This window comes from Vigna angularis, chromosome 5 (genome assembly GCF_016808095.1).
Source record: "Vigna angularis cultivar LongXiaoDou No.4 chromosome 5, ASM1680809v1, whole genome shotgun sequence".
Taxonomy (NCBI): Eukaryota; Viridiplantae; Streptophyta; class Magnoliopsida; order Fabales; family Fabaceae; genus Vigna; species Vigna angularis.
This window is the reverse complement of record NC_068974.1, coordinates 27,125,000-27,141,572: the sequence shown is the minus strand read 5'-3', so window position 1 is coordinate 27,141,572 and position 16,573 is coordinate 27,125,000. Positions and strand designations below refer to the sequence as shown.

The window sequence follows — 16,573 nt, the reverse complement described above, 5'->3', positions numbered from 1 at the left end:
GAAACCAAATTTATTATTTATATAAATATTACACTAATTTTGAAAAACATTTTTATGATTTTCTCGACTTCTAAAAAACTAAAAATGAAATATGTAATTTTTCATAGAAACAAATTAAGTCTATGTGAAAATAAGAGAACCAAAATATATTTAAGTTATTGAATTGAATTCCTACAGAGATTAAAGTTCATACATCTTATTCTTGGTTAAAACTACTAACATCCTATAGTGATGAAACACTCATTTTTTAAAAACATGAATTTTGCGACCTATAAAATGTTTTTCTTGAATTATGATTTTGTAATCTCCATAATTAATCTACGCTTTTTGTGCCGTTATTTTATTTCAATGAAATTCTCAATTTTACATTCATGGTAAAAAGGTTGACCATAATAGTTATTTTAAGTAAATAAATTTTACATTATTTAGCCAATTACACCAAAATATGATATAGCATACAAAACATTAAATATCCATAATTGAATAACCAAATTAAATCTAAAATATCCATAATTGAATAACCAAATTAAACACATGAAAATTATAAATTATAAATATGAAATACCCAATAGTTTTGCCTTCCATAATAAAAATTATATTAAAAATTACATTACAATTTTTTTTTCATAAAAACTAATTTTTTCCTAAAAATAAAAATTCTTTCTTTTGGGAACAAAAATGCATTTATGTCAATTTCAAGAAATAATTAAGCCATTTTGTTTATGATAAAATATAAAAGGAAGGTAAGTGTGAAATAGTGACAAAGTGCCGATTAAAATAGGAATAAGACATGAAAGAAAGATAAGTGTGAATAAAAAAGATAAAGGATTGTGAGAAATGTGAAAATTATGAAAAAATAATTAACATTATTAATCTGCAAAGAAAAATATCACTTGTTAACGATGATTAAACTAATACATATTTAACATGTTTTAGGAAAATATACATCAAAGAATTGGGTTTTTTTAGAAGGAGCTATGAGAAGTATTACACAGACACATCATCACTTGGAGAGGATTCAAGAGTTCTTCTTGAGAGGATTACACAAACAAGACCGCTTAGAGAGGATTCAAGAGTTCCTTGAACACTGAAAAAACTTGACCATCATCTCATGTTAGAGGCAGGACTCGAGAGTACTGTTCCATTAAATACCTTTCGTCTTTCCTTTCTCTGGAGTATACGCAAAGTTGGTGACTTGGGTTTCGTTATGTCCTTGGAAGACCTAAGAGCAAGATGGTGAGGTGAGAACACACAATAAGCAATTACAAATTTACAACGTAAAAGTGAAAAGAAAGTTTAGTTAGGTTTTAAACTCATACTTCTGGGGACAAAAAGGATGATCAAATTTTGGAACTGGTCTAGCATGAGGAACCATCGTCCTACGCAATTGTTTCAAAGCTTTCTCTTCCTCTATCTGCACGTTCATGGTATAGATCACTTGTCAGTATCAATCAGAGATTCTTATTCTCAGATATTAAATTGCAAACATAGTTGACATACCATTCTTGCTGCTTCACTCTCCTCTCTGTATCGTTTGTACACCATTTCTTTTTCTTTAATCTGTAAAAACAAACTATTTAAGTACTTTCACTGTAAAACCTCACAAGGAAAAAACTATATGAAATTTTTGGTTACCCTTTCATCAAATTGTGCTCTGTCCACAGCTCGATGATTCATATGTAAACTAAATTCCTGAACTTGTGTGAGAGGTTTGCGGACCTTCTCTGGAAGAGGGATTGGGTCCCTGCATTTTTAATATCCATTGGAAAAAAAAATTTAGTTCGTTTGCAGTTTCCCCATCTGCACATTGGAGTAAGAAAGTCTTGCTTTTATTTTCACTCACTCTTTTAAGATTGGTAGTGCTTTAAACTCTCTCATCTGGGCCTCTTCTCTTTCTATTCTCTGTCTTTCTTCCTGTTCCTTTTGCATTTCTTCTTCATGTCTCATCAAACTCTCCAATTGGAATGGCTCTGGTCTTGTGCATTGCTTTGGTTCTGGTTTTGGTGGGATCTGCAAATGATATTCACAGTATACTTCATCAATTTTTTCAACTAGCAAACGGAGACAAAAAAGTATTGATCGACAAAATTCTGTACCACAGGGTAATCGGTGGTGTAAGGGTATGGATTAGCCTTGGGAATCCTCGCTATTTCCTCCTCCAATTCTTTGTGCAGAAGTTCCATGATCAGTTTCTTCTCTTTCTCGGCACCTCTTTCCTGTAATGATTAAGAATGTTGGTATAAGAATAACTAGATCAAAACACTGCAGTTTCAAACTATGGGGAAGTAATGAACCTCTGTGTGGAGATGAAATGGATTTGGAGTTGTGTTTCTTTTAATTGGGTTATGGTTGTTACGTTCAGGTTCAGACTTCAAAGAAAGCTGCAACCATAAAAAATAAAATGATTACTCTCACCAGATAAAAATGATTCTAGAATTGAAAAGAAAAATATTTTTTTTTTATATTCTAGATTACTGAATATCTGAAAGCAGACACTTCATCATTACCTTGCCAAATAAATCAGCCACGTAAGAAGCAGGTGGTGGAATCCTTTCATCTGTGGCAAAATGAAATTCTTGAGGTTCAGTAACATGCTTCTTGGTATTGCAGAATATTCCGATATCCCCTTTACTTTCAAAGATCTGAAAGAAAAAATACGGTTAGTTAATTGACAGAATAAATTCTTAGAAATGGGTAAAACATCTCAGTTGGCACTATTACCTTCTTATTTAGAGGCTTTGCCCTGAATTTAGGGATATTTTGAAGCTCCTCTTGCTCTAATTCTAACGAGCTTTTCACCTTGGGCGGGCGGGCTCTTAGTGATGTTTGGAGTAATGGAGGTTTTGGTTCTGTAAGGTGATGAGGCTTCCATGAATTCCCCTGTTTAACAAAGAGGAGTGACTTGTGGATCGAAGTGAATAACAAATATTTGATTCAGTTGTTCTAAAATAGTTGTACCTTATGAGACACCTCTGTTGAAGCTATTGAAGCAGTATCTGCATTGTGATGGGCCCTAGCCAAAGTTTCCAAACGAAATTCCTGAAGAAAATGAAGAAGTCAGTAATTCAGAATATTGTAATGTACGTGAATACGTCTGTATTTTTTCATTTGCAATTTAATATTCTATTCTTTGGTGATGGTTACCTTAAATTCTGGTGGCTGAGGTGTACTTCTTGGAATAGGAGGCAAAGTTGCAGTTTGCAAAATCTAGAATAGAAAAGAAAAAACACGTAAAAAAATATACATAAATGGAAGTGAAGAATAGCAGAAAACCAAGAATGAAAATAGTACCTTCTTATTCAATGGTCGAGCCTTGAATTTTGGAATTTTAGCCATCAATTCTTCCTCAAGTTCTGCACTACTCTTCACCCTAGTTGGGCGAATGCGCTGAGATGTCTCAAATTCAGGCTCCTTAGGCCTAGTCAATGTAAGTTTAGGTTTTGTCTGAACCAAAGAAGCAGCATTATGAATATTTACTAAAAAAACATTTCGAATGCAGTAGAAAGTTGGATACATACATTGGAAGCAATGTTAGGCAGTGCTAGATCTCTAGTACTGGACTGAAATCTTTTCATCATTTCTGCCATTGATACAAATGGTACAGAGGCTGGAGTTGTTGGTGTCTCACGAACATAAACCTTCAAATACATAAATCAACCATGAAAAAAAAGAACGAAAAAGATTTGAAACATAAAGTATTTGATTTAATATATGAAAATTAATGGGACGAAACAAACCTTTCTCTCCTCCTTATTAGTTTTACTAGTGCTAGAAGACATCGTAAAACCCAATTTTGATTTGTTATGAGGCAAAATTTGATGCTTGACATTCAGAATCTGTAAAGTTAAAAAATATAAATTAGAATGCATTTGATGTAAAGACCAAAAAAGCAACAGTGAAGATCAAAATTACCTGTCTAGTTTTTCCTCCTTCCAATTTTTGCCTCTTAATAGCTTGATTCTCCTGGGACAAGTGAAGAGTCCCAGCAATGCTCTTCCCAGTTGCTGACTTTAGCTGAGATTTTGTATTCGTAAGAATCTTCTTATTCTGTGTCTTCTTGGAATTAGTGGAAGTGGTGACTTTTTTCAGCAAAGCTGGTTTTGGAGTGCAAGCATCTTTTGCTACTTCAGCAGATGCTCCTTCAGCTGATGAAACAAAGCATCCACTATCTCCTTTATAATCATTCTCAATTCTTTCCTTTTCAGTGCAAGGTGCATCATCTTCCTTTACAGTAGTCACAGCCAAACACTGAGGTTTTATATTAGTTTCCAGAACATTCTCATCAACATTTGCTGGTGCCTAGTAAAATGAAATATAATCAGTCAAACTAACCAAATCTAAAAGTGCATATCTATCATGAAAACTGATACAACAGTACCTTCTGCATTTTATCAACTTCAACTTCCTCTGTTTTGGCATCCATGCTCTGTGGGTATATATTCCTTTCCGGAACATCGACACTAGCTAACATCTATCAAAAGAGTAGATAATTAGTTAAAGGAGCGAATATTCAATTATACACATGACCAAAACTGAAATAGATAATAGTACCTTCTGCATTTTGTCTGCTTCCCTAAAATCACACAAGCTATCTACAGTAATAGATCTAGCAGTCTTGATTTTAGGCATGAATGCTGCAGCAAAATTTGAAAACCCAGAGAAGTTCAGCCAAGTAATTCTTTACCACAAAACACTTTGGTGACAACATATAGAAGACCAACAATGTTTAATTGCTATTTCCTATAAAAAAACTACAGACTTTGATCACTTTCTAAAACAACAAATGGAGAAATCACTAAGTTTCGAACCCTTCACAACATATATAAACCCCGGATACTTTAACTGAACAGTTTTTAGGCTGAGAGCCATTCACTAATCGCAATATAACACCGCAACCTTTTAATTTCATTCAATTTTGTTGGATTGAGTGAAAGAATTGAGTAACAATTTCCTAGAAGACAAACTACAAGCCGAGATCAAACAACTTCTTCTTAACACCATAGTACCACATGCAACTAAAAACTAAGAAGCAATTGGAAGCAAAGCAACCCTATCATAAATTACGGGAGAAACTGAAACGTAAATGAAAGAAAAATTCGCATTCACACCATACTGTGTCATTTTAGCGTTCCACAATGATAGGAACCAATAAGAAGAAAATAATAATAATTTCTTTTCTTCATTTCAGAATTTCCGATCGTTAAACTCACCTACGAATAAAAACCTCGATATAAAGACGACAACCCTATCTTCTCTCAATTCTAATTCCTAAAATCCTAGAAACTAATCAATATTATAATTATTATCATTATCATTATCGAATTAAAGAGAGTGATCAAGGTAGAGCAAGAATTGAGAAATAAAAGGAGAGAACAAGAACGTACGAGAAGGAGCGTAAGAGAGAGCGGTGTCGAACCAGAGCTCAGCCTTAAGCGATTCCTCGTCAGTCTCTCCTTTAATGAAGTCAAAGAATCGCGGCGCCGAGAACTCGTAGGTCTCGTCCATCACGGTGGCGCCACCGGTTTCCTCCGTCACCGCCATTTCACGTTCCGATTAGGGTTTACGTCGAGAACTCGAGAAGTGATTAATAGGAGAGAGGGAAAGGGAGAGAGCGTCTTTATTTGGTGCTTCTGTGAAAGGAAAGAAACGAAGTAGAGGGAATGTGTATGTGCGTAATGTTGAGCGGAAAGTGTAACGGTTAGTTCTCTAACGGTCCAATTTTCTTTTGAACTTTATTATGAAGCCATGTAGCGACCCGATTGGTTTATATGGTTCGCAAGTGTCACAACGGCTATTTTCTCATTTCTCATCAACACCGCGTCTCAAACGACAACGTTTTGATGAACACGCAGGTGAGTGAGTGAGGAATTGCAATAGATGCAAGAGAACATGCTAAGTGTAAAGTTAATCATTAAAGTAGTATAATTAAATTTGATTAAAATGAGATTAATTACAAAATACAGATTAACATGCATAATGAAATTGTTAACTTTTATAACCATTTTGAAACCAGACTTAAAATTATTTATGATCAATCAATAGTAGTGTTATAACAATAAATAAATAAATTGGTCATTTGACTTTTAAAATTTTGAAATATAACTTCTTTGCTTAAATGAAATCTCATTTCCTTAATTCTCATTTGGAAAAATAGAGAAGTGATTCCAAAATCAAATCTCATTTTCTTTAAATTTCTCGTTACTTTGGATGTAATGATAGCATTTAAAAGGACCAGGGGTTGGAAGAATTGTTTTGTTGTTTATGTTGATTTTGTTCTTTTATTCTGCTCTTTTTTTTTTCTTTTTTTTTTACTTATGGATAAAAACTATAATTGATTTGCAAGTGTTTTTTTTAAAGTAGCATGTTCCACTGATTATCTTTTTAAATATTTATCCAAATAATATTGTTTACTATTTATAATCATTGGTACAGTTTTATTTAAAATAACATAATTTCCAATAATTTTTTTCTAATGACATATTATTCAAAATATTTACTTAAATAATTTCCAACTTTCTTTTTTACCTTTTTTAAACATAAAAATCATAGAAAATTAATTTAATTTGAATTATTATTTTTAATAAATTTTATGTAAATTATTAAATAATTAATATGTATTTAATATGAATAAATTTATAAATTTATTTATCTATTTTGTAGATATTATTAATTTGGTTTTTCTAACTTGAATTTAGAAACTTTCTTATCATTTTAATAAACAATATTTTTAATATTTATTTTCAATTTAAATTTAAATGATTTTAAAATAAAAATTCTAATGCATTTAAATAATGCATATTTACAATATTAACTTAAATAATTAATTAAAGTTACAACTTAGCTTTACAATACCATTAAACAATTTAAAATATGTTATTATTTTAAATAAAAAAATATTACAAAAATAAAATAATATTGTTCAAAAATAAAATATTACAAACAAATAAAAGATAACTGTAACATGTTATTTTATTAACAATAGGATCGCAACTCAAATTAATATAATATTTTATATGTTACATGTAACACCCCAAATAATTTAAAGAGTATTACTGGTAGTAAAGACTAAATTAATTTGATATCTGATATAAATAATCAAACTTTATTTCAATTCTTCTAAAGTACAATTCCAAACTTACAAACTTTAAATAATATAGTCTTCACCACTTAACATAAATTCGACATTAAACTTATAAGTCTTACACAACATATTTTTCCAATGCAAATTTATTCTTTTTATAAAAAGCCCTCAAAGTTTTTCCCCGCATCTCTCTCAACATCTCTAAGCTTTTTCAAAGCTTTTTCAAAGCTTTTTCAACCGCATCTGCAACATTATCTGCTCACATATAACATGAGTTATATGATCATAGCACAAACAAATAAGGGTAAGCCAACCATATCATACAATCATTAAAGTTACTTATAATATAAATGTTTCAATGATGTATTTCTGCAATTTATAAATACCATTATCCTGATGTTATTAATTCATTTTTTTTAACGTCTTCAAAATCATCTTTCTCATTTTCATAGACTTTACAAGTATACCATGCTTACTCACGAAGTCTTATGGTCAGACCGCCCTCTGCCTGCTTCCTTAAGTCTTACTTGTATACTATGTCTTACTCTCTGAAGTCTTATGGTCAGACCTCTCTCTGCCTGCTTCTATAAAACTTACGAATCATATGTTTATGTCAAAGCCTTATGGTCAGACCACTTTCTGCCTGCTTTCATAAAACTTACGAATCATATGTTTATTTCAACACCTTCTGGTCAGACCACTTTCTGTCTGCTTTCATAAACCTCGGGTGTTACTTTGCTCATATCAAGCTCTCATGGTATAAACCAAACATACTACTCCCAATAGTAAACATCATTTCACAAGTAATGATTTCTTATATCCACTCCAACATTTCATAAAATCAACATATCATAAACTCAATCATAAATTGACAATAACCCATTTTGGTGTCAATAAATTAAACATATTGCGAGATATCATACTTCATATCATAAACTCATTTTTCCCATAACGAGTATAACTCAACAGATTTTCACCAATCAAAGGTCATAGATCAGTCAAAATACATCAACATATCTTAGGAACTACATATTAAAGTTTGGGCTCAATGTAACTATGAAGTTTTTACCATGTTAACTCAAGAACAAAAATATAGTGTTCATCATACTTTTCAAAATTTCGAAATTTATTTCTCAACACATAGACTTCTAATTACAAATCCAAACGGTCAAATTATAGAAATATATCTTAGAAATCATATATCAAATTTTTAGGTTAATCTAACGGTCAAATAGAACAAAAATCTATATTTTACCGAGAGGACTCAGTAACACAATAACAGGGGTAATTAATTTACTCAAACATGCATAACTTATTTCTCCAAGTACAGACTCTTAATTAATGATCCGGACGGTCAAATTATAGAAATATATCTTAGGAATCATATATCAAATTTTCAGGTTAATCTAACGATCAAATAGAACAAAATCTATATTTTACCGAGAGGACTCAGTAACACAATAACAGGGGTAATTAATTTACTCAAACATGCATAACTTATTTCTCCAAGTAATGACTCTTAATTAATGATCCGAACGGTCAAAGTGAAGAAAAAGGTCTTAGGATTCATATATTAAAATTTTAGCTAAATCCAACGGTAAAAACAATTAAAAGAAATGTTTTATCACAATAACTCGAAAATAAAAAAAATATAATCATGAAACTAAATTTACACAAGTGAATAGATAACTACCATTACCAAAATTTTAACATGTTCATAACTCATATTCATGATCATAACATGTTTAAATATTATATGTAAGAAATGATTAGCTCCCCTTCCATCAAAATAATCTTAATATAAAAATTCAGGGGAAACAAGAAGTTGAATCTGGTAGAGCCGGTTAGACAACTTCTCATCCTTCCAGAAAGATGCAATAAAAAAATAGATAAACAATAAAATTTATGGGGAAACAAGAAGTTGAATCTGGCCGAGCCAGTTAGACAACTTCTCATCCTTCCAAAAATTACAATATAATTAAATAAGAAATAAAAGGTCTGGGGAAATAAGAAGTTGAATCTGGCAGAACCGGTTAGACAACTTCTCATCCTTCCAAAAATACAATATAAAGAGATAAGAAACAATAAAAGGTATGGGGAAACAAGAAATTGAATCTGGCAGAGCCGGTTAGACAACTTCTCATCCTTCTAAAATTTACAAAAGAAATAACTAAATGTTCTAAGTAATAATAACGTACAATTAGCATAACATAATTAACATCACATTTTACAACCATCAAACTTGGGTCTCATCACAGAAGCATGTTCTCATTCAAAATTCAAGACCATACAGAAACAAAATACTCCATATTCAAGATTTAGGATTAGACAAAAGCAAAATATAGCTTACCTCTATTACAAACTTAATCTCCTCGTTCCCCGAAAACTTCCAGAATCTCCCCTTTGCAACTAGAAATTCTTCCAACTCTCTTCTCTCAAAAATTTTCCAAGTTTTTGGTAATTTTCAGCCTCCCCCCTTGGCTATTTATAGCAAAAAAATTTACTATTCATTTTTACTATTCATTCTTCTATTCATTTTACTATTACAAAAATAATTTTTTATTTACAATTTGATGAATTCTGATCTCTTATGACTCAAAAATACGTGGAATACTATCCCTTTTACAAATTAATTTTTTTTTCTATTCACTTTTTTTTTAATCTAGTATCTAAATTACAAATATTTTTTCAAGGGTCTTACATTACATAATTAACTCATTGAAATATTATAATATTTAATAAGTTAGTAAAATTTTAATTAATATATTATTTATTTCTCATTTTATAACAACTTTAATTTTTTAACAAAACCAACTGTGCAAATGTAATTAAATCAAAACAAAAAATATTTATTCAATTTTAAAATATATATATTTTTTAATTAATATATATATATATATATATATATATATATATATATATATATATATATATATATATATATATATGGGGTTTGCTAACGCACGTACGCCTGTTTTTCAGTTGGTACATTTTAGCAATATGTATCGGATTTTAGTAGACAAAAATACCCTTATATATCATGGATTCTAAGTGTTAAGGTTAAGGGTATTTTAATAATTTTCATTCTCAAAACTTAAAAAAAAAAACACAAACTCTTATTCACCTTTCTCATTCTTCTCACAATCATTTCTCTTTCATCTCCCTCACTCCAACCTTTTCTCTGTCATCTCTACTGTAGCTCCAATTGGAAAAATCAGAAACATTTGCCTTTAAACAATTTGCCTTTGTAAAGAGTTGAGTCATTGACATATTCACCTTCAGGCAAAGGTTCATTCAAGATCTCTTCAATTTCACAATCTTCACTATCCTCTCTAATTTCATTATCTGCATATGTTGAATCATCATCTCTATAAAAATCCTTTAGGCCAATTACAAATTCTTTTGGATGTCATTATGCTTGTGAAAATTAGATAAAATTATATACGACAAAAATTATAAAATAAAAACTCATTATAAAGTCATTTTTTTGTAAGAAATTGTTTAACAACGAGTGTTTCTGATTTTTTCCAGGCCAATTACCAATTCCTTTGATGTCATTATGCTTGTGAAAATTAGATAAGACAAAAACTATAAAATAAAAACTCATTATAAAATCATTTTTTGTAAGAAATTGTTTAACAGCTAGTATTTCTGATTTTTTTCAGGTCAATTATGAATTCCTTTATGCTTGTGAAAATTGGATAAAATTAGATAAGACAAAAATTATAAGATGAAAACTCATTATAAAATCATTTTTTTGTAAGATTGTTTAACGACAAGTGTTTTTTATTTTTTCAATTAGGGCTACAGTAGGAATGACAGAGAAAAGACTAAAGTGAGAAAGATGAAAGAGAAAGGGTTGAAAGAGAAAGGGTTGAGAGAGGTGAGTAAGGGTTTGGGGGTTTCTTTTTTTTAGTTTAGAGAATGAAAATTATTAAAATACCCTTAACCTTAAAACTTAGAATCCATGATATATAAGGATATTTTTGTCTACTAAAATCCGGTAGACATTGCTAAAACGTACCAACTGAAAAACAGGGCGTACGCGCGTTAGCAAACCCTTTTTATATATATATATATATATATATAAATATATATATATATTTATATATATATATATATATATATATATATATAATTTCATTTAGATATTACAACCAATTTATTTCAAAAAAGAAATTGATTCACAAATATGTATAATAAATACACTTAAATTATTAATTTAAATCAGTATTTAAATTTTTAATTTTTATTATCAAATATTTTAATATTTTTTAACTAAATTTAAAAATTTATTTAAATTATTACAAAATAAATTTTAAGTATTATGAATGTTGTAAAATAATTTTAACTTTTAAAATTTTACTTTTATTTCAAATTGAAAAGTTTATAAGATAAGATTGCTCCGGAAATATTGTTATTGTATATTGATGATATTATGATAATAATTACTAGTAAGCACGAGGTTGAGAAGAAAGATAAATTAACGATAAATTTGATATGAAATAGCTTGGAGTTACTGAGAAGATTATTAGAATGGATATTATTAGATGACGTGATTTGAAAGATTTAAAAATACTTATCTTAAAAAAGTCTATAAAAATTTTGGCATCACAAACTGGAAAGTTATGTTCAAACTTCTCTTTCCTCGTTACAAGAGTGATACACAATCACTGTAAATAATGAGGGTCTCAATAAATCATAATATATGATTATAATGGTTTTACAAACAACAACTTCCTACCTTTCTTAGATTTTATTAAACTTGTAACTGATTAAACATGTAATAAGTTTAGTAGGAATAACAAAACTAGTAAACTCAACTTGTTTTAACGAACAAGTCAAAAAATTGTATCTCATCCTATCAAAAGACGAGCTGGTAGGTTGGTTTAATTTTTTTTAATTTTGTTTAACCTTTTTAACTTTCCTTTTTATTGTAAGCATATTTAATTATATAAACATTTCCTAAGATTCTAATGGATTAATTTTTTAAATGGGATAAATTAAAATAATTATTATATCTATAGGTTAAATTACTTTTATAATTAATAATTAAAACTTAATTTGTAAGTGTTAATAATTTAAGTTACACAGTATCATTGATATTATCTTTAAAAGAATATAATATATAAAAGTTAATCTTTTAAATTATTTTTTTATTTTGATTTTTAATTAAAAAAACATAATGGATCATCTCGTCTCATCTTATCTTTATCTTATCAATTTAGTAAACTAGGTGGATTGAGACAAAACGAGTTGACAAGTTGAAAGTATTAACCTGTCATACCATATTTGGAACGGATTGATGGATCGACCTATTAGTTGTGACCAACTTTTTCACCCTTAAAGCTTAGTAGAAGATAAATGAATATCGCTCAAGATTTACGATCGAACCAAAATGAAAATTTGTTATGATTAATTCATTAAAATGTTATTAAAGATTTTTATACTACTTATCATTTTTTAGATATCTAATATAAGACATGCATATTTAGATGTTAGTGATGCATAATCATATCATAGTATCAAGTGGTTTGATATTTATTGAGATTAATACATGTAAAGAAATCACACGTTTCTACGAAAAATATGTATTTGTTTCATATATATATATATATATATATATATATATATATATATATATATATATATATATATATATATATATATATATATATATATATATATATATATATATATATATATTGGTCAATTGGTAGTCGAACAATCAATTCTAGTTAACAAAGTTGAAATTCCTCGTAATGGTTGGGACGATCAAAATGATTTTAGTATAGTAATGATTGAATTCAAGATAAATTGGATTAACCTAAAAAATCATCCTAATTAAAAATTTAATCACAATTAGTCATAATTTAATCACAATTAATCATGTTTAAACTGTAATTAGGTTACTTCTAATGAAAAAACTCATAAAAAACTATATATACAAGCAAAATGTGAGACCCATAATAATTAGCCTCAATTAATCCTGACACCTCACCATTAATGCACGCCACGTCATTTCCAGCCATTAAAAATCCACTCTCTAATCTGATCCCATTCCTCTCAGACGTGCACGAAGAACCACGCCCATCATTTCTCTGAACCATTTAAAACGCACTAAACTCTGCATGCAAGCATGCCACTTGTCACGCTGGAAGTTTCGGAAGTCAGAATGGAGGTGCAGGTGTCCGAAAGAGAGACGCTCGTTCGTCTGGATTTGGAAGGAACAAAAGTGATTTTCGAAAACCCTTCCGTTCACCTGCATCACTCATCTTCTTCCTCACGAAAGCTCACCCCTTCATTTTCTCCAACTTCTCTCTAAAACCAGTAAACTTCTCTCTACTGCAACTCCTCATTTCTTTCTCCGATTTCAATTTCAGAACCATAGGAACGTTCGTCCTGCTGTGATCTTTCATTTGGACCGAACAGAACTTGGATCGGAACTGGTAAGTTTGCCTTTCTACACGTCGTCTTCTCTGGTTTCATGCGAACCCTGGTTTTGGTTGCATGCATGAGTTCTAGGTCTGAATTATGTTGATTTTTGGTGTCTTAGATTTACGTGGGAACTGTTGAGCGAAACCTGGGTGTAAGACGTGGTTAGAGGAAACCCTAAAATCTTGTTATTGGAAGTACACTGCTATCCAGGTAAGGGAAGCTTACATATATTTAAATTTATACGTGTATGAGTGTATGAAAGCATGATGTGGGTCGTCTGTATGAAATTTCTGTATACGTGTTTTTCTGGATCTGCATGAACGAACCCTGTTGTGCTGTTATGGATGTTTGCTGATATGATTTCTGGGTTGTTGAACTGCATGCTGGTTGAAACGTATGAGTGATGGATGAATACTATAATGTATGAATTGTTAATATGTTGATTTTTGAATATGAATTAATCTGGAAGTGAAAGTATAAAGTTCATCGATTTGAGATTCATTTGAAGTATAAAGTATAAGTTAAATTGTTGAAATCTGGAAAATTGTTAAGGTTGAGAAATCTGCACTTAAATCATGTCTTTGATAAATGACGCTCGTCACTGTACGGTCTTAAACCGTTCGGTTTCCTCTTAAAATAACTTAGAATGGATTCCTTCATTTGGAAAGAATTCTGCTCGTGAACGAGCGTCCCTATTTGGATCTTTGAGAGCGTTCGACCTTATGTCGAGCGTTCGTCCGTTAGAGCGTTCGACCTTATGTCGAGCGTTCGTCCGTTAGAGCGTTCGACCTCATGTCGAGCGTTCGTCCGTTAGAGCGTTCGACCTCATGTCGAGCGTTCGTCTGTGAGAGCGTTTGTCTTTGAGAGCGTTCGACCTTATGTCGAGCGTTCGTCTGTGAGAGCGTTCGTCTTTGAGAGCGTTCGACCTTATGTCGAGCGTTCGTCTGTGAGAGCGTTCGACCTCATGTCGAGCGTTCGTCTTTGATAGCGTTCTACCTCATATCGAGCGTTCGTCTTTAATATCGTTCGGCCTTATATCGAACGATCGTTCTAAATCGCGCAAGGTCTCCTATCAAGCGCTCGTACAACTGAATAAGTATTTGATTTTAAACAGCGTTCGTTCTGAATTTGAAATAGCGTTCGTCCTGATCTCAAATAGCGTTCGTCTATACAGTTAATTAACGTTCGTCTTTTAGAGAAGTGTAATTGAGAATGAAAATGTGATGTTGAGGAAAATATAAAATGGGCGAATTATATATGAGGTGAAGTTATGATATTGATATTTGAACGAGCGTTCCAAGGAGGAACGACTCTGATTTCTATTGGATATGAAATTTGGTAAAGTATGACTGTGGATAAGTTAAGACTCGCTGTCCATCCTGATGTTCCGTGATACGCCTCTTCAAGTAGAAGGGGGTATTCATGTGTGGGAACGGCAGGAGGTCCTTAGTCCATAAGTTAACATGGGCGACGTAAGAACGGACTTACCTCGAGTGGCAGCTGTTTGGTGTATCCCAGTTACTACATCACTCGGGTGCAAGGACGCTTGTAACTACACAGATTCATACAGTCCAGACGGTCGGTCTAGCATTAGTATATTTATGTTTGATTGATGTTATGCGTATATGAGTTGATTGTATGATGGTTTGAATAAAAATGTTGAGGTATGAATTTAAATTACGTAAGCTTACCCTTTCGTTTTTCCATTGTGTTGTCTACTGTCCATGTACGTTCGTCCTGTCTTGCAATGATCATCCGTTGTGGATGTGAGCAGATGGTGGTGCATCCCTTGAAGAAATGCTGGAAGAAGAAAATTTGGACGATGCCAATCTGGTGGAAGTTGAAGTAAAGGCCGAGCCTTAGAGCGCTCGTAGATGTTAGGTTGTAGATGTTAGCTCATTTTTGGACGTTCGGTTACTTTTGTAAAACCGTTCGTTCTGATTTATTTTCCTGTTTCTCTGAAACGCTCGTTATTTTGTACTGTAGCCGTTCGGCTTTGACCCTTGAACTCTGTTTAATCTTAAAGACTGTTTACTGTACTGTTAATTGTAATTAATCCTGATTTATGGTAATTATGGTATTTTGGAATGTTACATTAGTGGTATCAGAGCAGTTTTGTTCTCTTAAGGACGTTGTAGGGTTATGAGTGCACTGTGTTTTTGCTGTGTGCTTATTGCATGTTTAATGAGTTATTGTTATTTAACTCTTGGACATATCTAACGCTCGTTTTTCTCTGTATCCAGAGAACGAATGGCACCTAGACTCCCTCCTCCCCCGCAGCCTAACGAACCTGATGCGTCCAACAACGCTAGGTTGTTGGAGACGGTGATAGACCGCTTACAGCAACAAAATACGACCCTCATGGAACAAAACGCCACTCTGATTCAGCAAAACCAAGCTGCTATGCAGAGCTTGGAGGCCTCTCGTGCAAATTCTGAGACCACGCAGAGGCAGTTGATGGAGATACTTGCAGCAACTAGAGGTGCGTCTGGAGCATCCTCTTCAAACGCTGCTCAACCAAATGCTGAATGGAGCTTGGAGAGTTTCCTCCAACACCATCCGGCTAAGTTCAGTGGGAAGGGTCTCCCAGATGAAGCAGATCAATGGTTAAGGGATATAGAGAAAATTTTCAATGCCAAGAGATGCCCAGATGAGAATAGATTAGCGTACGCGGAGTATCTGTTGATGGGAGAAGCAAGTCATTGGTGGACGAGCGCGAGAGCCATTCTCGCAGACGCACAACAGCTGGTCACTTGGGAGGTGTTTAGGGCTAAGTTTTATGAAGAATACTTTCCGGACAGCGTTCGGTTTGCGAAGGAGGTGGAATTTCTACAACTAGTTCAAGGGGGTATGTCTGTTTCCGAATACACCAATAAGTTCAAGCACCTCGTCAGATTCAATACCATGGCCACGAGTGAAGTGTGGCAGTGTAGAAAGTTTGAAAACGGATTGCGGAGCGACTTGAAAGTATTGATATCCAGTTTGTGTATCCGAACGTTCCCTGCTATGGTTGAGAGAGCCAAGGTCTTGGAGAGGAACATGGCAGAAGCGGAA

General features: G+C 32.0%; 1 protein-coding gene across 1 annotated transcript; it reads right to left on the bottom strand.

Moving 5' to 3' along the window:
• Positions 1 to 846: 846 nt before the first annotated feature.
• On the bottom strand, positions 847 to 5,718 carry LOC108339585 (protein TPX2). The gene is made up of 18 exons (XM_017576738.2): positions 5,385 to 5,718; positions 4,552 to 4,634; positions 4,379 to 4,471; positions 3,913 to 4,299; positions 3,738 to 3,836; positions 3,519 to 3,638; positions 3,292 to 3,444; positions 3,145 to 3,207; positions 2,959 to 3,039; positions 2,722 to 2,880; positions 2,508 to 2,642; positions 2,295 to 2,381; positions 2,097 to 2,216; positions 1,844 to 2,010; positions 1,636 to 1,744; positions 1,501 to 1,560; positions 1,320 to 1,414; positions 847 to 1,222 (listed from the first exon to the last, which is right to left on the bottom strand). Exons 1-18 carry the CDS (start codon positions 5,539 to 5,541, stop codon positions 1,105 to 1,107), a joined length of 2,286 nt encoding a protein of 761 aa, XP_017432227.1. The 5' UTR covers positions 5,542 to 5,718; the 3' UTR covers positions 847 to 1,104.
• Between the last annotated feature and the right edge of the window lie 10,855 nt (positions 5,719 to 16,573).

Coding starts and splice junctions, on each gene's coding strand:
- LOC108339585 (XM_017576738.2), bottom strand. CDS start 5,541: ATGGCGGTGACGGAGGAAACCGGTGGCGCCACCGTGATGGACGAGACC. Junction 4,472..4,551: donor AAGCAGACAAAATGCAGAAG/GTACTATTATCT, acceptor CTCTTTTGATAG/ATGTTAGCTAGTGTCGATGT. Junction 3,208..3,291: donor CTCGACCATTGAATAAGAAG/GTACTATTTTCA, acceptor TTTCTATTCTAG/ATTTTGCAAACTGCAACTTT.